This window comes from Leptonotus elevatus, chromosome 2, assembly GCF_054856555.1.
Source record: "Leptonotus elevatus isolate MCC_2025b chromosome 2, RoL_Lele_1.0, whole genome shotgun sequence".
NCBI classification, from domain to species: Eukaryota; Metazoa; Chordata; class Actinopteri; order Syngnathiformes; family Syngnathidae; genus Leptonotus; species Leptonotus elevatus.
In genome coordinates, this window is record NC_141240.1 from 20,716,455 (window position 1) to 20,744,051 (window position 27,597).

Sequence of the window (27,597 nt, forward strand, 5' to 3'; positions counted from 1 at the left end):
AAAGGAAAAAAAGTTTCCAGTGCCATCACTACGAGCGTTTTGTCTTTCTTCAGTGGAGGCTTATTAACATTTAACTGTAGTAGTGAAATATCAATTAATTTAAAAAAAAATTGAACATTAAAAATGTATTTGCTAAACAGTCCATGGTCAGCTTGCTAATCATGCTGCCAAGTGAAGACACATGTTGTGCTCATTAAATGTGACACGAGTCAAAAATGTCCACTCTGTCATCCCGTCATCAAGCACACATTACATCGTCTGCTTGCAGGTTGGCGTGACATCGGGAACTCTCAAAATAACTTAATGTAGGTGTTATTGACTTTTATAGAAACAAGTAAATATTATAAATATTCCCTGTCAACTTTGGGAGCGTCGTAGTCAGCGCTTCATAGGTGAGCATAGCGATTTAAATTCCAATCCGTTTTCTACAGGGAGCCCGTAGAGTGAAGGTAGTACTAAGGAGAAATGATCACATATCTTGAACGCAGTCAGTATTCAGGGTTGCGGGTCACAAAAGCATTCACGCCGCCCTTGGCAGTTGTTGTACGTGGGAGCTGAATATTAAAATTGGATCAAAGTTGGTGCCAAGATTCTTCACAGTTTTGCCCCAGGCTGAAGCAATCAAAAGCAGTGATGTCATTAGAGACCATGCCTCAACCTTGTGTCATTTTGGTTTCATCTCAATTCCTTTCTGAAAATGTGCAAAGACTGAGAACTGATTGAAAAACGTAGAGATGTGCATTCAGAAAGTTGCCATATGAAGTAGCATCCGTTTTTCAGTGGAGCTGAATCTTTAACAGCGCAGATGTAAAAATTTTTTTTGCAATTTCGAAGCCTCATTGTATATACATAGCGACTTTCTAATTGGTCCGGATTGTTTACGAGGCTCTTTTAATAAAGCCACTTTGTTACACGCCTGTCAAAAAGCTGAATTGATGACGTTAAGACCAGCATCGCCAAACAGTGTTGGGCATCCTTCAGTAAACATTCGCTGTGTATTGAATGTTGGAGAATCCTCCGTTTTCACAGGCTACAAAAAACACAAAAACAAACAGCTGTCATCCAAACATCCAAAATAACACTGCTATCCGGGCTCGTTTAAAAGTGGCGTTGACTCGCCATTTTAAACCAAAGTATAATCAACAATCGATTCACGCCATATTCGTTATCATCCGTATTGATGCCTGAAATTTAGTGGCTTCTATAATTACAAGGTTGTCTACCATCCTTTTAAATCAAACCTTAGCAGCGTCTTTCAATTGTGAAAAAATAATTTAAATAGCCCTATTGTGGAATGAAACTCTTTGAAGGACAACTGGGATGAAAAATAATATAATATAGCCCCCCCACTGTTTTCTGCTCTAACATCTGATTAACAATGCAGCACTCTGTGTTGCTATGGCAGCGACTCCTTTTCAGGCTTACTATGGATTTTTGAGTGTAGCGAATGTCTCATGAGGAAAGTCAAAACACAGCGTCAAAGGGGACTTATTACGGGAAAGTTACTTTTTAAATGCTTCTAAATGAATTGTTGGGTCTCTGGAGTGCATACCTGGCGGCTGTTTGAAAAAGCGCGATAGAAATAAAGATGACTCGACCACCAAGTACCAAATGACAAATAGATACATTTTGAATGATGTGCCCATTTCTGTTTGTGACAAAATAGTATGGCTAATTTACATAAGAGTGGCATGTAATATAGCAATATAATATTATAACTCAATCTTTGTGATATCTGAAGAAATCGTGTTAGGACACATTGGCTCTCTTTTACATATAAAAAAAAAAGTGCATGACTCCTTTAAGAAAACGGACTTGTCCATTTTATATTTACACATACACAAAAATATATAACCCCATTTTTATTACATTAAATATAAGACAAGTAGCCTAAAACATGGGAAACACATTAAACATGATTAACATCAACAAGCCCACATATATTTACAAGAGAACAACAAGTTCACATGAAACAACTCTACATATTGCAAGATGGCACAAGCAGGCACCAGATGTGGCAAATTCTTATAAATACAAATAAATTAAAGCTTTGGTTGCCATATACATACAGAAGATGAAGAAATATATTCAATATTAATAAATGAAGTCAGCCAAGCCCCTCCCCTCTATTTTCGTATCTCTGAACCTAGTTTTGTTTTTCACAAGATGTTAATAGATGTAAACACGAGCATGACAGCACCACTCAGCACAAAGATCACCCAAAAATAAAAATAAAATATTCCAGTGTCGGTCGTATCTTGCATCTCCGAGATTGCAATTTATTGAATGAGCTGCTTTGAGACGAGTCCACTGTTTCCAGGTTCGGGGAACAAATTGCTTTTAAAGGAACGCCTTGCTTTTATGTCGTTTACTCATTTCGTACTCTTAAGATTGACTGATTTGATTTTGACATTTCATTTTCTCCGTTTTTTGGGGGACCTGGCAGTCAATCCCAAATGTACTGGTCAGTCGATCAATCATTTTGATGTTCCCTGCCTGTGAGGTTCTCCACAGAGATAAATATAAGGACACTGATGTGGAGCGGTGCATTTGCCCGACTTGCATGCGGGCAGTGTGAGTTCAATGCCCAAAGCACCTTTTCATCTCGCATTGACATTTTCCTCAAACACTAATATAAAGGTTAGGAGATTTGACTTTCAGATGTGGCCAATTGACTTCAGCAAGCCAAAACGTTATGCGGTCACCGGTGAAATGGGGCCAAAGGTAGAGAAGTGGACCAACGAAAGATCAATCAAGCTGACTAAACAGTTTCACATGGAAGCATATGCTGCATTTCCCAGACGGGCGGACTATTAGAAATTCAGCTGAGTTAGGCAACAACGCGAACGCAGCTCGTTTGAAAACAAGCCTCTTACAAATATGAGGTAATAAGGCAGAAATTGCTGTTAGTTGGGTTTCACGTTTGCGGACAAAGGATCACAAATTGAGTTTTCAGATATACCAAAAGGCTATTGGGAGTAGAGCAAAGCCGACTTTTGTACAGCTGGTATCCCGTCACGCGTCATCTTCCCTCTGCCCAAAGTCCAAGGCGGTCGGCTCCACATACAGTACACCCAAAGAAATAAGAGCAAACAAGGGTTGATCCATTTTGGTGTTTCTAATGGAACGGTTCGGTGTAATATATAATCCTTTAAAAATGAATAATAATAAGTGAGGCACTTTTTTCATCCGTTCATCCGTCTAACATTCGACAACATGCTCTCTCCGAATGCGCGACAGAAAAATAAAAGCAACGCCGAGCGTGAAAACGAGGCAAAAAGGACCGCGGCGGCTCATCAGGTGGGCGTGGAGCCGACGGTGGTGTAGCTGTACTTGGACACCGACGTGGCCATGGTGGCGGCCACGGAATATCCGGTGGTGCCGTCCTCTCCCGCCTCCAGGAGGGCCGGGCAGCACCGGCGGCACAGGCGGTTGCGACAGCAGCGGGCGAAGGTGGACAGCAGCGCCTTGCGGAAGCGAGTGTTCATGAAGCAGTAGATGACGGGGTTGACGCAGGCCGACGTGTAGGACAGCAGGTGGATGAAGGAAATGGGGATCCCCGACAGGGCTTTGGAGGCCGCCTTCAAGTCAAAAGCCTTCCAGGTGTTGGCCGAGTACAGCGGCATCCAGCAGATGAAGAAGAGCGCCACGATCACCAACAGCATCCGGATGACTCGCTTTTTGGCTTGCAACTTGGCGTTGGACGTGTTGCTGCGAGCGCGCTCGGTCTTGGGAGGTGCGGAAGCGGCGGCGGCGGCGGCGGATAATGACGACGACGAGGTAGGCAGGGTGGGGAGCTCCATGGTGGAGGACTTTTGGGGGACCTGAACGTAGCAACCGTCGTCCTCGTCCTCGTCGTTTGACTCTGCGGCAGTTCCGTTTCGCAGCTCTGTGGAAGAGAGGTCATGTGTGATGAAGAGTGATGACACATCGACTTTGTGGGAGCGAGTTCACACCAGGGTTATAATAGTTTGGGATTTTTCATTAGTTTTTTTTTTTTACTTTTGTTTATTCAACTCAATTAGTTTTTATTGAGGCATTGGTAGTTATTATTAAAAAATAAAATAAAAGACTGTTTTATTAGTTTTAGTTTTATGGTGTATTTTAAGGTTAAAAAGTATTGCGTAATAAAGTGAAGTAAACCATTCCCAATTCCCAAACGGCTGTGACCTTCTCTCTTCTGTACAGTATTACATTTAAAAGAATCCCTGAAAGCTCATGGGCCTAGTTGACAAGGATTTATTATTATTATTATTATTTATGTTCACATGTTCAATTTGAGTTATTTTGTTAAAAAAATGGGTCACAAAATTATTATTATGATTTATTATGATTATTATATATTTTGTTAATTTCATTTAAAAATGGGTCACAAAATTATTATTATTATTTATTATGATTATTATATATTTTGTTAATTTCATTTAAAAATGGGTCACAAAATTATTCTTATTATTATTTTATATTTTCGCTATTTATAAACATTAAAAAAAACATTAAAATTTTTCGTTATTTTGTTATTTTTGTTAATGTTTAAAATATGGATCACAAAATTAATTTGTTATTATTATTAGTATTTTATATGTTTGCTATTTATAAACATAAAAAAAACATTTTAAATTTTAGTTATTTAGTTAAAAAATAAGTGACAAAATTATTATTATTATTATATATTTTGTTCATTTTGTTTAAAAAAAATCAATAAACGGGTTCTACAAGTACTGCAGTACAGTGAACCTGTTTATGGAAGTGCATCGATTCCAAACTACCATTTAGAATCATGTCATCATGGTTTTGGCCACGACACTTTGTCCCCCATTTTATTTATGTTCGCATTATTGCACTGCAGCATTTTGGCCGTTGAGAATAATTGGCAGTATTGGACCTTTGCTAATTGCAAGCCAAAGGAGCAAAGAGGATGGAGTCAGCCAGCCGACGACCACTCAGCAAAGAAAGTATTCCCGGATGAGAGACAGACAAGAGCCAGCAATACAGAACCATAAAGTGCATCAAGAAAGAACTAAAACCATTCCTTCTATATGCAACTTTCTCGGCCATCAAAAACGCATTTGTTTGTTTACATTCAATCTCAGCTTGTTGCAAAGGTTAGTGACCGCGAGCACGCTCTGACAGCAAGGTTACAATTTCAGCATCCCAGCCGAAGACTTCCGAAACCCTGCGTGTCCTTGCGCTGCCCTTTGGAGACTTCAATCTGGATTCTTTCTTATCCTCTAAATGGCTTCACACGGCATGTGAACTGAGAAACAAGAAAGGAGTTAAACTCTGAACTTCTAAATGTCAACATAAAGGGAGCTGAAGTATATTTTAGGAGGAAAAAAAATCCTCCCACATGCTTTAAACATTCATAATTGAACAAAAAAAATGAATAACTAAATTGACAGACAATGCTGTGCCTTTAAGAGGTGGAGCCTGGTGTTGTGTGATGTGATGGCGGCTAACCTGCGAAGCTTGTGACTTCAACTGTAGTGCTGGCTGTTAAATGGCCGACATTGGCTCTCCTTTCCCACGTGCAAGGGCATTACAGGTAGCAGGGACACTGGAGTCCCATTTCACCTGAAGTGACTTTTTAACAGCCTGCACATTCGTATTCAAACCTGTTGCACTGCACTATGCAGAAAGAGATTAAAATAATCGGAAAAAGGCGTGAAAAGTGAAGTACAAGGATATTTTGGTATCTGCTGCAGAACCTGATAGCTGATAAACAATTCTCTGCCTCGGGCAAACACATTAGCTGCTAATGCTAATTTAGCATATGAAGCGAAGCAGTTTTATTTCCCGTGTCAATATACCAAGCGACAGCATCGAACTGTTCATCAAACCTCAAACTTTACATTTTGTTTACAGATCTCACCGGTGGTCTCTGCTTGGTTCTGCTTCATTTCAAAGCGCATGCCCCGGAAAAGCTCTCGCGAGATCAGCCCGTAGGCCACGGCCATCACCACTCCAGGGATGAAGAACAGAACGAACAGCAGAAGCACATACCTGGAAAACGGCACAAGAGGAAGGAAGACCGTTACAGTCACTGTTGATTTGCTGACGCGCGAAAAAGCTAGCAAAAGGGGATAATTAGCATAATTGGCACTAAAACCGAATGACAGTAAATTCATAGACTCCAAAATGTTCTTCATACGTTCTATGCAGCCCACTAGTCTAAAGATGGTGCTCTGATTTATATTGCGCTTGTGGAATTGGAGTTAAACCCATTTTTATCCATCTCAAGGGGCGGCCATTTTGCCACTTGCTGTCGACTGAAAATGACATCACAGTTGCCGTGTTTGGTCTTGACTTTAACAGCTGCGATGTCATTTTCAGTTTACCGCAAGTGGCAAAATGGCCGCACCCTGGGTTAGATGAAAACAGGTGGATTTTGCTGCTTCAACTCAAATTCCACAAAATAATAAAAAATACCTGATACAACGTATTTTAAAGAAAATTTGGGGGTTGACCAATTTGAATCACTTTCTTAATGATCATATTCACTAACTCTCATTACTTTTGTTAATACGCTACCTGAAAATGTTGCATGCAAATTTTAATCATGAGTCCCTTTCCCACGACAGAAACATCTTCTTTAGGTGCTGTACAACAATTTATCGGTGAGGATTTGGACATTTTGGCATTGTCGTTCCGAGGCGGACGTATACGGTTGCAGAGGCAACTGGATGTTGAGGCCCAACTATTTGCTGCTATGCAAATTGGTGGATCCAATGTGAAGAAACAAAATAAATCAGCCCCGTGGTAGGTTGGCACTTGAAGCACAAATTGCCTTCGAACGCGCGAACCTCAAGCTCTGACTGCAGCGGCGGAAGTCTCGGGAGTCTCCGGTAACGCCAGGATGAGTCGCTCGATTCCTTGCTAGTCAGTTTGGAAACATTTTGATGCTGAAGGCATTCGAACCCTACATAGGTATTACACACGGGAAAGTCTGCTTAAAAAATGTCAATGCTCCTTCCATGAACCGTCGCATGCTCTTCAAAACAAAAAAAGGTTTCATCAGACAATGAAGAAAGCGATTGTGTGCTACCGCACGGGTTCATTTGAGCTTTGAGCGTCTCTTTGACGACCATTCTATAAATCAAGGTTTGGCGCATCCATTCATCCTGTGATATTCTAATGTCTTCCTGGGCCCCCTTTGAACAAACCGCTCCCCCCCTTTGAAAGAACACAGGTGTCATCCGGCCCGTTTGATACACACACCAGAGGATATTAGCACTTGATAGACTGAAAAGGGCCGAAAGCGTCTCACATTGTTCCCACATCGCCAGAATGAGCCACTGAATGCAGAAAGGATGTCAAATGTGAGTGGAGTGCACAATCGATGCTTCGCTATTGCTTAGCAAATGAAGCGAATAGGCGAACCAATAACGAGCAACACTTTAATCCGCCTTCAAAGCGGCTTCAGATCATGTTCGCCGCCTTCATGAGCAAAACTGATGCTTCACAAAGCGTCCAGGCTTGACTCGTTACCGCTCGTCCCAGATGTGGAGATTGCGGGCCTACCACAGCCTCGCCTTTTATATAAGCCAGACCTTTTAAATCTGCCTTAAGATTTTTTGTTTCATTTTATTTTCCCTTTATTGCTCCTCAATTTGAACCAGCAAGCTGGAGAATATTTTCTCAGTCTCCACCGACTTGTGCTGCCTTTTAAAGACCTTTAGGGAACATGTCAGGTGGATGGATTGCTGGGCAGACACCGAGCAATTAAAAGTTTCGCCCGCGTAGACAACAATTGAGCACTTTTGTCTCCGATGCGGACATTTCATCATCTTTGACGCCGAGAACCCCTTTCATGCCGCTGTTAATTAAGCCTCAGTCGGTGTCGCTTCTCTTCATCGAAAACAACCTCATTGATTAAAATAGAGTCAATCATTTTGGCTGCAACCGCAGAACACGGGCAGGTGATTATCTTTCATCGAGGCGGGTTTTGCACTCGAAAGAAAACCAATGCTTACGTACCAGCTTTGCTCCGCGTGGTGACTGGGCCAGGTGAGGCGACACATGTGGCCCACGGTGCCGTTGGCCTTGGGGAACGTCTTGATGATGCTGAACACCGGGTAGGGGATCATGATGAGCAGAGAGAGCATCCAGGTGGCGGCGATAACGCGGTAGGCGTGGGATCGCGTCTGCCACGCTCTGGACTTGAGCGGGTTGCAGATGGCGCTGTATCGCTCGATGGCGATCGCCACCAGGCTGAAGGTGGAAATGCTGACCGAGAGCCCTACGGGAAAGCATCAACACCTTACACACATGGCTTGGTTCATCTTTAATTATGTCTTTATTATTATTATTAATTACTCATTAAATCTCACTCATAACACTTATATTGAGGCACTTGCTTGTAAGGGTGGGAATCTTTGAATGTCTCACGATTCGATTCCGATTTTGGGGTGTGCGATTCGATTCAGAATCGATTTTCGATTAAGAAGGATTTTTGATTCAAAATGATTTGATTGACAATGACTTTTGCTTCAATTTATAGATGTGCAAGGAATTGTAATGATCTACTCCAGTCGGACTCGCTAATGCTAATTAGCGCTCTACTCGCGGCACATTTATCACTCAAAAGAATGGCTCCATTCTGAAAAAACAAAAACATTTATTGCAATAACTTGATTGTGACTTTTCCCTTCTACTCTCTAATGTGGCTACAGCTTAACAGTGTATCAGACCGCTTGGAACCACACTGCCCCTAAGTGGCCAAATTGAATACAACATGAACAACGCTCCCAATAAACGGCACACACAAACAAAGGGCAGACAGTATAAAATAATTTCAATAAAATAGATTTCAGGACATTTAAAATCGATTCTGAATCGTACTAAAAGAGAATCGCGATTCTTATGAGAATAGATTTTTTGACACACCCCTACTTGCTTGCTCAGGCAAACATTTTGAATTAAGTCAATTTGTGGAGGAACTCAATCGTGTTGCCTCCCCTTTTATTTGGTGATTAGCGTGGGTCTTTAATGTAGGTGGCCAAAACATGCCTAATTAAAATTGAGCTGCACTAATAAAACCACCAGAGGGCACTGGAATTACAAAAATGGAAAACAACCAAGCCTATTTAACAATTGTGCTGATTTTGTATCGTGAGATGACCACATCAATATGGTGACAATTTTTATATCACATTATTGCTGTTATCATTACATCCCTATTCAAATCCTGACAAGGCGCATCATCACACCAGAAATGTCAAAAAAGAAAAATTCTTGACTGACCAATGACACTTATCTCCTCAAAATGACTCCTTTAAGACTATTGCCTTAAAAATCATCAAGCAAGACATGTCCCCCTCGTTTGTCGTTTGACAAGGCAATTCCGGCTGCAGGGATGACTGTAGGCCACCATGCATTTAGATGAAGGCACAAGCTGCAGCCCAGTGAGTTCAGACAGTCCATAGCCATGAGGCGGGATGTGATAAATAACATTAATAACTACGCCTGGCCACTACAGGAGACCGCAGGGAATAACCAGTCACGACCTGCCGACCGCCGTACCCGGGTCATTCGACATGCATCCAGTCTTGAAATCACATTTGTCATTGACACAATGACGTGGACTTGAAATGAATTATAAAAACACATTTGCGTGCTAATCTATGGGCTACCAAGATCAGTCCATGGCTACATAACCAGTTATAGGAATTGTGAACAGAAATTGAAAAGATTAGTGTCAAAAAGTGTTTAACTGCAGGCTTAACGTCGTGTACACGCAGACAACTTTGCAAGGACGCCAGATGCCCGACTATCTTCTGTCTTGTAAGATTGTCCCATAAAATTCTCCGTCTGTATGAGGTGTGTTACGGGTAGAATTGTTTTATGCCTGGGCCAGTCACAGATTAAAAAAAATAAAATAAAATCTGTCAAGATTTGAAATATTCTTGTGTTTCGAGGTCCTTCTGAAGCGGGAGGATTGTTTGTCACTGAGAACGGCAAGAACTAAAAATATTGCTGGTGCCACCTTGGAAGTTGGAAAACTGGGCCAAACACAAGCTTCATAGCTGAGGATACATGCAATAAAAAAAAAAAACAAGAACAAGTTGACAGTGTTTTTATTTTATTACCTTTTACAGTAATTGCACGTTGGGGAACTTTAATGGATTAGAGTCCCAAAATGCAGCTGGTAAATTGTACAGATTGAGTTTTAATGTCAAATTCATTTTTTGGTGAGCTCATCACTGTGCTTAACCTTGAAAAGTCTCAGTTTCATCCTGACTAATTATTTGACCAGAGAAGAGCACACTTGCTCCAAAGTACCAAAAATCGAGCGGAAGAAGTGAGCAAAAGACATTAACATCCGATTGTGATTGTTCGGTTAGCTTTAATAATACACAGACTCATCATTAACAAGATTATGCCCGGCAGCATGCATTTGTGGTTTTACTAATAATAATTCATTTCATTTTCTTCAAAATGTGTCCTATTTTCTCACTTCATGAGTAATCCCCACTTTGTGCAAGGGCTGTCAGTTTGCCAATTCCGATGAGGCGTGCCAGACGAGCACGAATGGCGCACCGACTCATTTCGTGCAAGTCCCGTAGGTTTCATTTCACAGTCAACAGTTTGCAGACACTTCGAAAACTCTCAAGTGTCTAATGTGCCTCTCAAATGAAGGATTAGCACATTGGCGGGTCAAATCTGGCCCAGATTGATTCCAATTGTTCTTTGGACACGCCTCCATTTTTGCCTATCATTTCTTTTGCGTCGTTTCCGGGTTGATAACATTGCTCTGAAACAATCGCTCGAGGATATTGAAAGCGCTGCTCAGATCATTTCTCAACCAAGCAGGATTGGCTGCGTTCTTTTAATAATGTTTTAGTCTTTAAGGGGAGGGGGGCGGGGGGGGGGCAAACCAATTTTCCACAGACTGCTCAACAGCTGCAGTCAAGGTTTTCTTCACGCCTTGCACATCTCAAGCACGCGTTCGTTTTCCCTCCACTATGCAAATTGACTTGGCTCGTACCTGACAAAGTCCTTAAAACATGAATGACTTCAAGTCAATTCCTGCCCTTGAAAAGCAGTTCTGTGCCGGCTCATTGGAGAGCACACAAGGCAAAAATACATTATGCGAAAAGGTAGCTTTGGGGGAAAGTGCGACTGAGCCACTACGTTGACGGCTAATTGCATCACACCAGCAGCAGCAACTGCGCCGCATGGCATCATAAACGTGATTCGAGACAACGCACCACATGGTCAATTCGGCTAATAACTGTCGCTGACAGTAGTGATGCTATGATTCACGTGATTATTCAGCTCCGGGTCAATGGATGGATGCTTGGGCAAAAGGCTGTGCAACACAAGGCTGAAGAAATTGGAATATCATGGAAAAATTCATTTATTTCCATAATTCCATTCAAAAAGTCAAACTTTGATAGATTAGAGATTCAAGGCCTACAATTCAATGATTTTTTTGTTTTTACATTATTTGGGCTTCCAGCTCCTAAAACCCACGAAAACAGGATTTAAAAAAAATTGGAACACTGTGAAGAAATCACCAGTGTTTTGCATGGGGAAAAAAAGATGGATGGGTGGATGGTATTTTCAAAAATGTCAATCTTCAGTAGTAGTAGTAGTATATCTCTTGACACTAATTCCAGGAAATTCAAGAGATCCTTTATTTATTGCTGAGTATATGTGAAACTAATACATGGGATCACAGTGTAATCCCATTTTTCAGGATTAAATTGATCCAGAAATTTTGAAATACCCAACACGGGCTCAAATCTGGATTAAATCTGGATTTGCGGTTTGAAATATTCAATTTGGGATCAGATTTGGGTATAATTGAATCCACCAGGTTTAATCCTGGTGGATTATGTTTGAAATACTGGGCCCTGATTATAATATTAAGTGAAGATTAGATTTGTACAGATTATACTGACAAAACCCTGGTCCTAGCGATACAAAGATATTTCCAAACTAAACAAATATTTCTTAATTGTATTAAACAATCTAATCTGTTTGTGTGGTGGTGTTAAAAAAAAGACAAAAAAGCAATAAATAATAATAATAATAATAATAAATGCCCATACAAGTGCTGGATTCCACAAAAAGGTCCATTATTCAAGCAGCAATGATAAAAGCGGTTGTATAGCACCTATTTGCTCATTCATGAACAAAACAAAAAAGGAGAACACACACAGAGGGTGAGTTGATAAAAGAGAAGGAGCTAAGAAATATTAAATTATTTATCAGCAGGCCACTCTTGCTTCACTTTTAAAATGATGTACACTGTCGTATGAAAGTGGTCCATTGACTATTTAATTCATTTTCGACTTAAGTTTAAGATGTGATCTTTAAATGTAATTAGTTTCATCATTTTGTGACGTGCCACTGATTGGCAATAAAAAAAGATTGTTTATTTTGTTTAAACCATTGCTGCACTACTGCCATATAAAAAATGTTGGGATACCTTTACTGTATTGGAATTCTGACCATCGAGATTGGATCAGGACTCAAAATCAAGTAAGTGAGCCCCTAAAAATGTTATCGGTACAGCCCTGCGAGCCAAGTCTTGATTCTGACTCTCTCTGCATTTTACTGGGGATTTTTAAAGTTGAAATAGTAAACAAACAAAGTGCAGAATGAGGCAGGCCAATAACTTGAAATGCAGCGTGGACAAAAACGGCTCACGGCTTAATCATAAGATTCATCAAACTGCTACACCGCCAAGTAGAAAATGACACGACTTGCAAAAAGTTCGCTTCTAGGACGCTGAACCGTCTACAAATCCTTTAATAGCGCGTCCACAACTTGCTGTCGTGTGACAGAGGCAAAATCCACAACAGGTGTTCGATCCCTTGAACGGCGCATTTCACTGCTTTTGTGAAATGCTTCCACTTCCTAGATCGGTGGCAAACTTCTGATGACTGAATCTAAGCGGCCACTTCTGAGAACATCCCGTTTGAAGCCTGGTAATGGCGATGTGGTGTTCAACTGGTGGGTCTCGTGTTGGTCTAAGGATGCATTCAACAGCTGTGGACTTTACACAGTACAATTGTCATCATGATATTGAATCGCCTCACATGCCTCAAGAAATGGCCAAGAACAGTTTCAGTTCTCAAAAAGGAAAAAACATTTTTACATTTCTGTTCTACAAATACTGTCGGTTTTACTGCTCATTTCTTAGCAATAAAGTTGTGTTGGAGCACTACTCTGGATTAAGTGATAAACCGAAGACAAGATTTAAGTCGTGGATGTGGTGTCAGAGGCCGAAATGATTGATCTTTGCTTTCTTTTGATGAAATAAAACAAGCAAGCATCCAAGCTGGGAACGTCAGCCATGTTGTCATTACTTGGCATCAGCATATTGCGCCACTGGACTGTGGCTTTGGCAAGCTTTTCTGTGAAAATGGGATTGCTGAAGTCTACATCCAATTTGAAAAGCAAAATCCAAGATGTCAAGTATTGCAACTCTGACTAAAAGCCTCGCAAGGGTTCCTGCCTGATTTGGGTCGAGCGGGAGACAGCTCATTGCCAAGTCACACTTGCAGAGACGCGTGACCGTCGGCGCTCTTTTGTAGCACGATGGTTGCCCTCCGACAAGCAAAGTGAAGCCTTTTTGAGAGACGGCCTCTTGTTAGACGTCAAGTCGTTGTCAGAGGGATTGTAAAGCTACAGCGCATTTGCGGATGGGCTGTCAGCTACGGGAAGAGGCCTCGTTTTGATAGTCACAAGCCAAAAAAATACATTCCGACTCAATCTAGTAAATGGAGATGAGAATTTCTGTACAGTTATTCATACCGGCACGTAGATGATCCACTTTGGTGGTTCTGGCGCTATCAGCCGGCTTGGTTATAATCAGGGTTGGGAGGGTTACTTTTAAAATGTAATCCATTACAGTTACAAGTTACCTGCTAAAAAAGTTGTAGTTAGTAACATAATCCAAGTACCATCATATTAAAGTGATGTAACTGGATTACTTTTGGATTACTCCAATATTGAGTATGCTCGTGAAGACAAAATACAAATAAATATCACCACAATATATATTCTATACATTGTGCCCCTGCTATTTGCGGGTGATAGGGACCCGGGCAGCCTACAAGTAGCAAAAATCCACGCGCAATTAAAAAGCATGTAGGCTATTGATTGATTGATTAATTGATTGATTGATTGAAGGCCATATGCTGTTTTTTAACTGTCACTGAAAGCAACCACACCTCATAGATAGATATATAGATAAACTGCCCGCATGTGGAGGACACGACTAGTCAGTTCGTTCGTTCCCACCTTCCCGACATGTAGCAACGGTCTCTCTCCCTCTCTAACAAACAATGGCCCGCGTGCAGACAATTATGGGAATAACGAGATTACAAAATACTCCCAACAACATGTATGCAAACAATTAAAATTCACTTTCTAATTAATGTTCCCTCTAACTAATGGTTTAAGGAGCCATTTGGTGAAATTAGCAATTACAGTAATAATGGCTGCACTGTTTCCAGATTTGCAGCCGTGCAAAGCAGCTGCTCGCCGTTTAGTGGTAAAAATAAAACAAGTGAAAAAACCTGCAACCAGCATTGGCGCATTAATTATATGCGCTAGATGACAATAGACTACATTTACACGCAGTCAATAAATAGCTTTCAAAACACAAATATGCTCTTTTCAGGTTTTTCCAAACCCGAATGTGGCCCCATCACCAATCACATTTCGAGCCCGAATGTTTGGTCATATAAATGCGATCGGGATACCGCCTTTGAACAAAACATTGCTTTGTGTTCTGAGCATGTTCTATTATGCGCAGCAGCCATTTTACAAGTTGAATACATTGATTTCTCTGCGCCATTTCCACATTCTTTTCTGTCTCTCCAGCAAAAATGACACACGCTCTTAGAGAACCAATTTAAGATTACAAATTAAATTGAAGACCAGTTTAATAAAACTGCTGCAATTGGTAACATACGATTGAATGAATTTAATCCAAGGTGAGTATATTAAGTTGAATTAATTGTGAGTTCATTCAACTTAATATATTCACTTGAATTAAATTAAATTATGACAAAGTGAATTAAGTAAAGATGGGTAAAAAAAAGTAAAGTAAAGTTAAAAACCCTGCCAAAGTTTGGCTTTAGCCACAGGTGCTTCTCCTAATGACCTCGTTTAGCTTGACCTGTAGCCAAAGCCAAACTGTGGCAGGGTTTTTACTTTCTGGACCTGGAGTTCCTATCGCTGGAATTCAATGAATTCAAAATGAATCCAAAGTAAATATATTAACTTTAATGAACTAATGATTATTTAAACTTAATATATGCACTTTGAATTAACTTGATTCAATCGTGTGTTACCAATTGAAGCAATTTTATTAAGTTGGTCAACAATTTAATTGGGCTCTTTGCACAAATCCACTACTTCCTGAACTCAATACCACTCCTTCATTTCCTGTCTCTCATGATTGGACAAACGGATTAATCCAGGTGTGTCTGGCAATTGTCGTCGTGGTTACTGAGGTCAGACACACCTAGATTAATCCGTTTGTCCAATCATGAAACTGAGTTCAGGAAGTAGTGGATTTGTGCAAAGAGCTCATTTGTAATCTTAAATCGGTTCAACAATTCTCTTTTTAGAGTTCAACGCATATATGCATGCATATAAGCAGGGCTGCACATAAGTGGTGCGCCAAATGCGCATGCATACTAAAAATGGTGGCAGATTTGGTTGCTTCCGTGCACTTTTGCGTTCCAAGAAAAATAAGAAAAAAAGGGTTAAGTTCCAAAAAATACCCGCAATAAATGAAATCTGCGAAGTAGTTAGCTTTATGTTTTACATTTATTATAAATGTTTCAAGGCTGTAAAGCCCCTCACCACAGTTTATACACTTTTCTCATTGAGGCATTTACATTTTCTCAAATTTCGCTCTTGTAAACATTCTCAGTGTTCAAACCTTCATAAATTTGATAAAATAGGTCAATTACTGGAAAAGAAAATTATGCAAAATTGCTCACAAAAAAATCAGTGAAACAGCGAGGCCACGAAAAGTAAATCGCGTTTATAGCGAGGGAACACTGTGTTGCAATTCAGTTACTGTAAGCAGGCACCACCCTGTCAAAAAAAAATCGAAGTGTTAAGTTGCTTCCTAGGGTTAACTTCAGAATAAAATGCTATTAAGGCATTGGCGTCAATGTAGTATTATTTTGAGGTTTTTATTTTGAAGTTGGTATCGTAGAGCAATACATAGTGTGAACAACCGTTATGGTGGCTAGCTTGACATTGCTATCTCTAGCCTCTCATGCTAACAGCGTAGCGGCGGCGGTGGCAGGGACATTGCCGACGAGACGGTAATTTATCAGTCACGTTGCGTAGCGACTTTGGCGGTCCGTCGACATACGTCATTACGGCACTTTTTGTTTCTTTGTTTTAGAATAGCTTGTTAGCTGTTTTTTGTTTTGTTTTTTACACCAGGCCCTCAGGCTCATGCAGTCCTTGGGGGCAACCCATGTTTGTGTGCCCTTAATAGACAAAGACTAGTAAACATATTTCAAGGAATGACTTTCTTCCAATTGTTTTGACAACTTATGCCGAATTAGTCGTTTTCTCCTTTTTTATACCAATCAACAGCATGGCTGCTGGTCAGTCTATCCAATTTCTATAACACCCGTCCTCATTAGAGCTGACTGAGCGAGAGGCCAGTTGATGGACGCCAATTTAAAGCCCGCAGGAAGCCGCTAGCATGCTAACGACATGTAAATCCTAATCAGCGACCTATCAGAATCTCACCCATGAAGTAGGCGACCGTCTTGCACATGGCGGCCCCGAAGATGAAGTCCTCCAGGATGTTGGGGATGAGCGTGAAGGGCATGCAGAAGACGGCCATCATCAGGTCGCTGATGGCAAGCGACAGCAGGAAGGAGTTGGTGACCGTTCTCATGCGCTTGTTGAGAATCAGGACGATGATGATGAGCAGGTTGCCAAACACGCTTAGGAGGAAGATGAGCGTGTAGAGCACAATGCGCAGCGTGTCCATCTCTGAGGAGAGAGCGCAAGCGCAAAATGTGATTTATAGCATCTCATTTTCATTCCACTTATTAAAGAAAGGCACATAGCGCAGCAATGATTGACTGCGCACTCAATTAGGAAGTAGTCATTCATCAAAAACATTTTTTTACGCTCGGGTCCACAGAGAAAAGATGGAGACTGAATAAAATATCAGAGGATAATTGGAACATTCATCAACTGACACAAATGCAGAAGCCTTCCATAGGCAGGTTAACGTCAGACACCGGTGATGTGTCAACCTAAAAAAAATTAAAAATTGAGCAAAAAAGACAGAAGACTTGAGTCACAAAATAAACAGATTAGTGTCTTCAGTGCCAATATTTGCCATCTTGAAGATGAAGCAACAAACAAGGTTTAGCACACTGCTTTAGGAAGCGTTTGCCAAACTGGAAAGAGGAGATTAAAACTAAATATCCGCCTCAAGAGTTTGAATCAATATTTGTGCACAGGGTTTCCCCCCAAAAGGCGGTAAACTGCAAATTACGAGGTCCCCGCCCCCCCACCAGCGGATTGCCGTGGATCATTTTCGGGGCACTCCCCTCGCTCGGCCCAGCCTGTCAGTGCCAGCGCACTTGAGAGTGAGAGCATGTGACAGGACGAGGTCGAGAACGGCCGAGCGTGGCGCTGACTGGGCACTCTGATTAACGATGGTGACGAGGCACAAGTCGCAAGGTCCGCGGCACAGCCTCCAGACACGTTTTGGCACGCCAAGTCAGCCTGCATTGCATCCTGGCCAATGATGATTAAGCATTAACTGCCTTTTATATTCGCCACTTGCATTTATTAACCACCATGAAATTATACAGTTGTGCTTGAAAGTTTACACACCCTTGGGGTATGTAAAATTATGAGCTCACGATACTGTACAAAAACTCACGATATTGTGAAAAACGTGTGTGTGTGTTTGTGGGGGGGGGGGGGGGGGCACAATATTGTTTTTTTGTACATAACAGCATTGACTGAGAAATAGGAAAATGTTGTGTCTGCCTAAAGTGGGCAAAAAGTAATAGATTATTTCGATGGAGATGGAAAAAATACTTGCTGGTATGATTGATTTATAAGAGTGATAACTAAAACATTCCTAACTCAAATTAAACTGCACTAATAAATTACCCACCAGAGGGTGCTAGAACTTCACAAAAGGAATATAACTTTGCAACAGTTGTGTTGCTTTTGATGTCGAAACATGACGACAACGATATTGTTGTCATTTCAATATTGCGACATCACGATATTGCCGTTATCGTTACGTGTAAACTTTCAAGCACAACTTTACACGCGTCCTGTTATTTGATTAAATTGCTTGTTAATTGTGTTAAATATATATATAAATTAATCAATTGAAATCAGGAAATGAAAATGGAATCGGAGTGGGGCTTGAGTGAATCCCTATTGGTCACGCAATGGATGACCAGACAGCATGTAAAAAAGTGGACATATCCTGGCAAAGTGTTTGATCCTCCTAGATCAGGGGTCTGCAACCTGCGGCTCTGGGGCCACATGACTCTTTAGTCATTTTCCTAGGCTCTCTGTGGATCTCTAAAACAATTTGCATAAATCATATTGGTAATATTTTTTTACATATTTATTTGTATTTATTTATTTTAGATAAAATATACCACAATTTTAACCCCTTCAGACCCATAGATGGTCCCAGTGGATGTGACATATTCACGCGTCTAAACCAATAAAACGCATAATTTGGATGATGTCAACACTTCTGGTTCATGATTGGATCTTAACTAACCAATCACAATTGATTTGCATGATGTTCATGTTAAAAATGTTGCCTATAAACTTAAGGCAAGTTTACAACACGTTACAGTCATATTATCCTGGCGTCCAGTATAACAACTAAAAACATGAGATAACGCCCCCCCCCCCCCCAAATTTCCATGATCTTCTTAATGTGGGAAAATAATCAAAATCAGCACACACACACACAAAAAGAGAAATTTTGCCCAGCAGAAAAAAATGTGGGTCTGAAGGGGCTACGTTGTCAGAAAAACAGACAAAAGGTGGATGGAAAAGTTTTCAAAATTACCTAAAAATGTCCAAAACCAACAAAAGAAAGACAATTACCATAAAATGTATTTGGAATTGCCCCCCCCCCCCCAAAAAGGTCAGAAAAGGGATTAAATAAAACGCAGAAAAGAAAAACGCTAACAATATAATAATAAAATGTCCAAAAACAAAAGAAGAAATCCTGAAAATGACCATAAATCGTACATAAAATTGCCCCCAAAAAAGTCAGAAATTTTATTTTACAAAAAGTCAGAAAATAAAAGATTTAAAAAGTAACTAAAATGTCAACTCGAAACACATACGAATTTACCAAAAAATGTCTACAAAATTGCCCCCCAAAAAAGCCAGAAATTTGACAGAAAGGTTGAAAATTCTAAAAATTTATGAAAATTTTCAAAAATAAATCCAAAAACAAAAGGAAAAGAAAATGAATCTCTATATATTGGATGCTGCATATTTTTCTGTTCTGTTGCAGATCCAATTAGCTCTCAGGGCCGTCAGTACATTAGGCTAACAGTAACACACTGTTTCCTTCATCACAATCTTCAAATGTGTTGCGGCTCCAGACAGATTTTTGGTTATTTATTCGCCTTAAAATGGCTCTGTTGACTGGAAAGGTTGCCGACCCCTGCCATTAGAATTAGCTAATCACATTTGTCTAACCTTAGCTTCTCTTGACCTCACCATAAGGACCCTCAATTGAAGTATTAGGATTGTGATTCGGGTCTGCTGTTCAAGCACACTCCCTCAAGCCCTTTTCACACTGCGCTGCAACATGAAATGATCGCGTGTCCATATGTGAAATTGCTGACGTAAAAAGGAAAAAGGAAGTAAAAAACTGAGATTTTGCTGCTGGTTAGATCGCACCTTGACAAGATATTATCGATCATTGTTACACATGAAAGTGCTGACTTTGCTTATTTCAAGGAAGAAGAGGAGGACACGAGCAGCAGAGAGAAAATAAAATACAGGCCCGGTGGGATCGTGGTTGGTGTAATCATGCAGTTACTTGTAAACAAGTCCATCAAAAATAATACTTAATTGCTCTGCCAGGTCCTCTCTAATTGGAGGCACTTGTCTGATGTCACGACACCGCCGCCCTCAAATAAAACATTTCCCAACTGGATGCCATGCTCCATTATGTGGTCCCCTCCCCTCACCACATACACAATGAATGGGCCTTGTTAAATGCAGTGTGAAAAGGGTTTTACCCTGAAAACATGACATTTTCCCCCCATCATTAGCTGCATTTTCACCTCTGTGTTACTTTCCATCCATTTCCCACAGCAGTGTTGGCAGTTGGGATAGACCAATTATTGGCTGGTGTGATTATCTCAGCCAATAATCAGAATTTTGAAGCTTCGGCCTTTAAAAAAAAAGAAAGGAAAAAAATCCCTTTCACATACTAAAAATGGGACATTTTTGATGCCAATATTTTCCCTTTCCATAATCCACCGTCTTGATCACAAAAAATCGGCAGTTACCCAATCTGTGCATACGCGCGTCACAAATCCACCACACATACACATTCAAAATGAACACTCACAAGCAGAACGGTCAAGACCATCACTGAACTAACTGGCGGTTCGGAACTGCATTGAAAACGTTCACTGGAGTGATGTCAGAGCTACTGACGTCACTCGCTAGGTCATGCCCTTCAAAGACACGTCACACACGAACGCTATAGTTAGTGTGTGTGCGTGTGCGTGTGTAAGACTTGAGGCTTAATGCTGCACCCTGTAACAATTTGCCCAAATATATCTTTACAATAGCCTTTTTATTTGACTATTTATGACAGAAAATGTTTTGCACTGCACCTATCAGCTTTTATCTTCCCTTTTTAGTAGAGTGTGCGGACCCTGACACTCCACAGTTTCTTTAGGTAGGGGAGGGGTGGAATGGTGGAGGGTGACGTCAAGCGAGTCCCCGAGGAGTAGGGGACATGTGGCGACTGGGGATGTGTGGCGTGCACGTACTCGCATGCGCACATGAACGAGTCTGACACAGATGCTGCTGTTACGCTTTGGGCCAGAGGTGGCAGTCACGAGTATAAAAAAAAAAGTGACAAACTGCACAAAGATCCTTTAATTCAATGTTTTCAACTTTTAAGTTAGTTTCAATCAAAAATTATTTCAATAAAGGTTTTGAGTATAGAAATTTACATTTTTGGATGTAAAATTTTCCAGATAAAAAAATACAGGATTCGGGTTTGAATTTCCCGCCCTCTGTCAGCGGATGTGACACCGTGTGCGCATTGTAAGTGAAAAAGGGAAAAGGCCGTCTGATTTTTCGGCCACAGGTGGCAGTAGTGATTCAAAATAAAAATTTCTGGCTTCAGTAACTTTAAATAAAAACTAAAACATTTTATAAGCGTATCATTTGAATTAAACACACACAAACCAACGAGGTTTTTTGGTCAGGCTCGATCTTATTCATTTCAAAGGGGGAAAATGATTTCATGAGTCATTTACCTTATGAGCTTGATCATTGAATGAATACAACTAATCTTATTTATAACCAATTCTGTATTTTCACCACTACAATTATCATTAGTCTGACTAGTTTGATAGCTTAATGCTGAAATGCAATGGGAAACTCCAAAGGGGGGGGGGGGGAGGGGGGGCTAATGAAATTAGCATCTCTACTGCAATCAGGGCATAAATTAGCCGCATCTTTAAATGTTGCTCTACAGATTGAATTTTACAATATAGTGGATCCTACATACTGATGATTCAGCACCTGCTGAGTCACCTATTTGTGGATTTTTTTTAATTTATTTTTTACGGTGGAGTGATGGGGGGGTTCCCAATTTTTAGTGTTATATCACCACTTGTTGAAGAATCTCCGCTCAATGCCATTATAATGGGCATCGCAAAAAGCGATGCCCATTATAATGGCATAATAATTATAATTAAGCAAAAAGCTTAATTGGTGAAACAAAGCATGATCAAGATGTCACATGAATTATCCAATCAAATCGCTCTGATCGGTCACAGCTCCTAAGGGGCATGTTTATTCCACAACAAAATGTCATTGGATTTACGTTTTCAACCAATGACATTTGAAGCCACTTGGCCCTGCTGCCATACCAGACCGTTTCACCTTCACATAAAAAGGAATAGTTTGAGATCATTACAAAAGCAATAATGGAATGACAGTCCACCCCAGGGGACATTTTAATCACATTTCACCCTTCACTAAAAACTGTATAAAAGTAAATATATGCTTGGCCCGTGTCTCACCACATAATTGGCAGTAATAAGAAAAAATAAAAAGTCTTGCTGCTTCACATATGTCAGCGATGGGAGTTCCTCCAAGTAGGAGCAAAAATGGAATGATCTTCATTGAGCACCAGCGCGGCGCGAGCTCCCCCAGGCCTTGCCGGTCCTAAGCTAGCCACTTTGTTGACATCCACTCCCTCAAGTCGGACAGCTGCGTGCCACATTTGTGAAATGTTGGGTGTACGTGAGACACACTTCCAAAGTGTTGACATGGAAAATTGGAGCCAAGCTTACAAATGCGCTTCATGTCTGACTGAGGATCACGGCCGGCCGCGCCATCATCCTGCCGCCTCACGGGCGTCATTAAAGTTTCAGCACCTCGTGTCGTTTGGGTTTTATCGTTGGGCCACGATGAAACGCTTGGCGGCAGACTGCCAGGCATGATTGACTGGACCAAATAACCTTCCACAAAGATTGTCTGGTAATGAGCGGTAACGATCGACGAGGCCGCGCTGCAATATTTCTGTCGTTATTGTAAGAAGTGTCACTCTTCTCCAAATGCGACTCGATCATTTGTGTGCTTCAACACATTGTTCTAAAAATTCCACCGATGCAAATTGGCTGAATGCCGCTTTCGGAGCCCTTTTTGAAAGAGGTGGCTGTTTAACCTAAGAAATGTTTTTTGTACCCATACCAAGTGGTGCACTGCACTGCTTTGTAGGTTCTCATTAAAGTGCTGGCAAATGAGTCCTTTGACAGCACTTAATGTGCAGGCCGCACTCATTTCTATAAGGCAACTTACTGATACAGCAGTATTCAACTCAATTAGTTCGTCCACAGTGCCCTCCCGTGGGGGAGACGCATCGATCCCCCATCGCGTGGGCAACCTGCGATGATTCAGAGCCCATTGGTAACGTTAACGGCGAAGCTCAGCGCCACATATTCAATTACTGACAAGACCTCGTCCGGAGGCTTTGTTAATCAGTTGATTATTAATTTCTGTGATTTGTCGGCAGGTGAGGATGTTGAGTAGCTGTTAACTAGGAAACGGTAGGAAGCAAGAACCACGTACTGTAGGCGTGAGCGCACGCACGTCTATTTAAAGGGGAGCGTTAGCAGACAAGCGGAGGCTGAATTACAGCACTGCGGCCTCTCTGGAGAATTACATATCGAGTCGATTCTGCAACCACTACGCTTCCTACAAACAAATGTAAGCTTAAAGGGCCACAATGTCCATGTAAAGCCGCTCCACGGTGCACACATTGCGGTCATAAAATCCAAACGATCCGAAAGCAAATACAGCACGTTTCAGGAAATTGCATTTTGGATGGGCAAGCAATTGTTCGAATGTGTTAGAATATTCACACAAAACGGAGATGGCTGTTTGTGAAAGTGTTTGACATACAAGCCTTTGTTAAATGCATTTTAGCTTTGACTTCCAAGTTTAAAAAGAAAAAGAAAGAAAAGTTATAGTCTGCTGTACGTTGGCAGTGAAAACTAGGTCACTTCACAACAAGCACAGTGAACACATTTTCAAAAAAGAGCCTTCAAGACATGAAGTGAACTAAACAGAAATACGCATTGTGCATTTCAAACAAGCACATATGCGTTAGCTTAATGCTAACACAACGGGGAAACGCCATAGATGCCATTCATTAGCCCATCGAGGTGATGTGTTAACGCTTTAAGCAAGGAATATTTGACAACACATGTAGAAAAGACAACCTAATGATTCGATGAAGTTTACTGTATTCTTTACCCTTTGTGAAAAAACGATTCATATTACTGTTGTCAAACTCTTCATGTATTTCTGTCAATGTTATACTGCCCCCAGGTGGCCAGGGCGCACATACCAGAAAGAGCAGCACAATGTTCATAGAAGTGAAGCAAAAAATGTGGCTATTACAGTTTAATTCTTTACTTTCTATTGCATTGTCACCAAATACAATTTTGTTATTGCATATACACGAGTACAGAACAACAAAATTGACTTAGCCTGTGCAAGAGGCATAAAATGACCAAAAGAGGGAGACAGAACAAAGAAGCCTGACGAGTCACCAAACGGTGGCCGACTTTCTTAGATGAAAAGGAAAACAAAGGAAGGGTGATGTGAAGACATTATTAAAAAAAAAAAGAAAAAAGTACAACATACATTAATAACAAAAAAAATGATTTTTGTGGGGAGCCTGGAATGAATTAATTGTATTTGTATTCATTTTGAAGAAAGAAAAAAAAATCTACTTCAGTGTTTTGATTAAGCACCTCCGTACCTCATGCCAATACTAAGATACAAAATTTGTCTTCTAGCATGATGATGCCATTGCTTTGGGAAAGTTTCCGTTCAGACAATTGACGCGTAGTAATTAACTCTCGAGGACGATTCACTTGATTCAGCTCGGAATCCATCGCCTCATACCGCCGCTGTTCTCAAATCCTTCACCAGCTCGCCACTTCTTACATGCGCCAATTAAAAATCCTCCATCAACAAGCAGCACACCTTCTTCTGTCTAACAAGCTCAGGTTACAAAATGGCATGTGCACCTAAAAAACTTCAAACATGTCGTTCCAATCAGTTAACTTACCAAAAAAAAAGGATATGAAGGCTTTTAAACCACGCCTTTCAATATTTTAAACCACTGATGACTTATTTTGCCGAGTTAAAAAGTGCTTTAGAAATCAAATGTGCTTATTTACATTCCTCAAATGAGACTCCTGCACACGTCTATAGCCGCCCCCACCCTCAACAACGAGAAACTTAATTCAGCTCGCTAGCCAAATTATGTCGAAAAGAAGCTTTCTGTTCAAAACAATCACGTCGGCGTTCTGCGGCAAAGCTCTGGTTGGTGACAGCAGTGATTAGCAATAATGAATGATTTCATTTTCAACAAGTGGACAATCCACAAAGGTGCCATTTGACTGTCTGCCTCTACAGAGACTACGACAGTATGTGTGCAAATGAGAGTGAATACCATGAATAATTTATAGCTGTGGCTGTGAAATAAACGGCGTAAATCTTATTTCTCGACCCTCGCGGCCTTTCTGTGCATTGGCGAGTAAGACAGCCAAGTTTGAGGCTCAACTGCATGATTACTACCAGATGGCTGATACAAGATCAATAAGAAGCTGGGAGAGGTCGAAATGGGCCATTTTCTCCTTCATTGTAGCAAATAATTAAATGTGCTTGATTCTTCACATTGGACTGCAAGGATGCTTTGAAGCGTGATATAAAAAAAGAATCCAGCTTCGTTCTCTTTGGGCTAAACAACAGGTGGGCAAACCTTGGCTAGCAGGCCACGTGCAGCCCACTCGCTCTTTAATTCGGCCCACCGAGCCTTTATGTTGTGCACTGTATTTATTGCATTGCCGTAGCTATTATTTGTCTCAAATTGGAGATTTAAAATGAATTATTTTTCAAAACGGCAATGCCCCTCATCGGAGTTTACGTTGCGATACTCCTATGGCATGTCATTACTGTATATAGCATGTACGCCACTCAATTTTTAAAAATGTGTTTGCACAATTATAAAATAAACATTTCAACACATAATATTGAAAGCAAGAGCAATGGATAAAAAAAAAAAAATACAGTTTGGCAGTGTAATGATCCCGCTGTGTTTACAGTAATCCCGTTTTTTCTGAGCTAACAAACTTTTTTTAAATACATAAATTATAATCCCCCCAGAATAATACAATTTGACATGTAGGGCCTACATTTGTTTTTAATCACACATGCATGCCTTTACTAAATAATGTTTGCACTAAACCACAATTTCACACAAATGAGTCCACTGATTCACAAAACATGGTATGCAGACTCCCCCTTGTGGGACTTGAAAGAATCACTACCTAAGTAGTTTTCAGCTGCCTTAACTTTTAATTGGCACTAATGTTTACGAACTTTTTTTTTATCTTTTTACTTTTTACCATTTTAAGCTCAAAGTGAAAAAAATGATAAGTCCAATATGCCCCTTAAATACAAGTTTGCCCATCCATGGCATTTGATGAAAACTAAACTGCAGAGTTAGAAGCCACACTTGTTTTGAAGGCTCTTGCAGGTCTACGCTCATTTTATTCGCCTCAAGTAGATACGCTGGGGAGAACATGAATAATTTAACAGAAAAAACTAAATTTCTGCATCTATTAAAAAGGGAAAGCATCATTCAAAGGCAGCGTTTATTAAACACTAATAAAGCAATGGCATTTTTTTCAAGTGAAATTCACGCTATCAAGACAACTTTTACGGTCTAACTTCCAAGTCGACTGTCGACAATATCGGGATATGAGACGCAAATATCGAGCAGCGGGAAATAATGTATTTTTCATTTGATTTGTTTTGTATTTACCTCTGGGTCTGTTGGAGGGTTTGGTGGCGGCGGATGTGTTTGTGCAGCTCGTGTTGAAACCGGTCACTTCCACGCTGATATTCCACAGCTCCACGCAGCCGGACGCCTCCGACGCGCTCACGTTTCCCTCCTGCATGGACATTCTCTCCGCCGTCTGCCTTCGCACCTGCACGCGCTCGCTATCGATAAATGAGCCTCCGCCGTCGTCCTTGGGTGAATCCAAGTCGTCAAGGTTGGGAGAAACTTGAGCGGCAAGCAGAGTTAAAAGAAAATAAAACAAGCAGGTTGGAAGAGGGGTGCTTGCGTGCATGGAGATGACGCGGTGACGCACAACGCGCACTGCAGAGACTGATCGCACTACAGTGGAGGAATGAAGCTCCAGCTTTCTAGCGTCCCCCGCCCCCACCCCACCCCCACCTCGGCATCATAACAGCCAATCAGGATGCTACTTCCAAGTGGCACCCCTTACCGACATCATGAGCACCATCATCAGCATCGTGAGAGTAGACACACCTGCGTAAGGTAATGAGATGTTTTGCAAGAGACATTTGGGGGCCTCGTCCATTCTCGTTTTTGCATGTAGGAACTTTTTACTGTCAAAGCGAGATGACCCAGAAGTACTTGAGAGGATAGGATGTTGGAATTGTAAAAAAATGTTTACTGTTTGGTTTCTGTAATAGTGATAATGAACCAAATTTAAAAATAAATAAATGTTTCTAATAAACTTGATAATCATTTTGGCGAAATTTCACATACACAAATCAAAAGTTAGTCATTTGTTTTTAGTTTTTGAAATGGAAACCAAGCAGTACATTAATACTATATTGAGAACTGTCAACAAGAAAGCGATAATAACTTTGGCTTTATGCTCTTTTTTTAAAAATGTTTTTATTTAAATATCCCCCCTGGCTTTTCTCTCTCTCCCTGTATTAATAACATGTGTGAAGTGTTCACAATCTGTTTGTGTATTCTGTTGAAATTGTTTA

At 40.8% G+C, this 27,597-nt stretch overlaps 1 protein-coding gene across 1 annotated transcript; it reads right to left on the minus strand.

Annotated features, from left to right (window-relative positions):
* Positions 1 to 1,861: 1,861 nt before the first annotated feature.
* LOC147178804 (cholecystokinin receptor-like) lies at positions 1,862 to 27,001 on the minus strand. Its single transcript, XM_086068590.1, has 5 exons — positions 26,612 to 27,001; positions 16,744 to 16,992; positions 7,978 to 8,239; positions 5,873 to 6,003; positions 1,862 to 3,889 (listed from the first exon to the last, which is right to left on the minus strand). Exons 1-5 carry the CDS (start codon positions 26,919 to 26,921, stop codon positions 3,297 to 3,299), a joined length of 1,545 nt encoding a protein of 514 aa, XP_085924716.1. The 5' UTR covers positions 26,922 to 27,001; the 3' UTR covers positions 1,862 to 3,296.
* Positions 27,002 to 27,597: the final 596 nt, after the last annotated feature.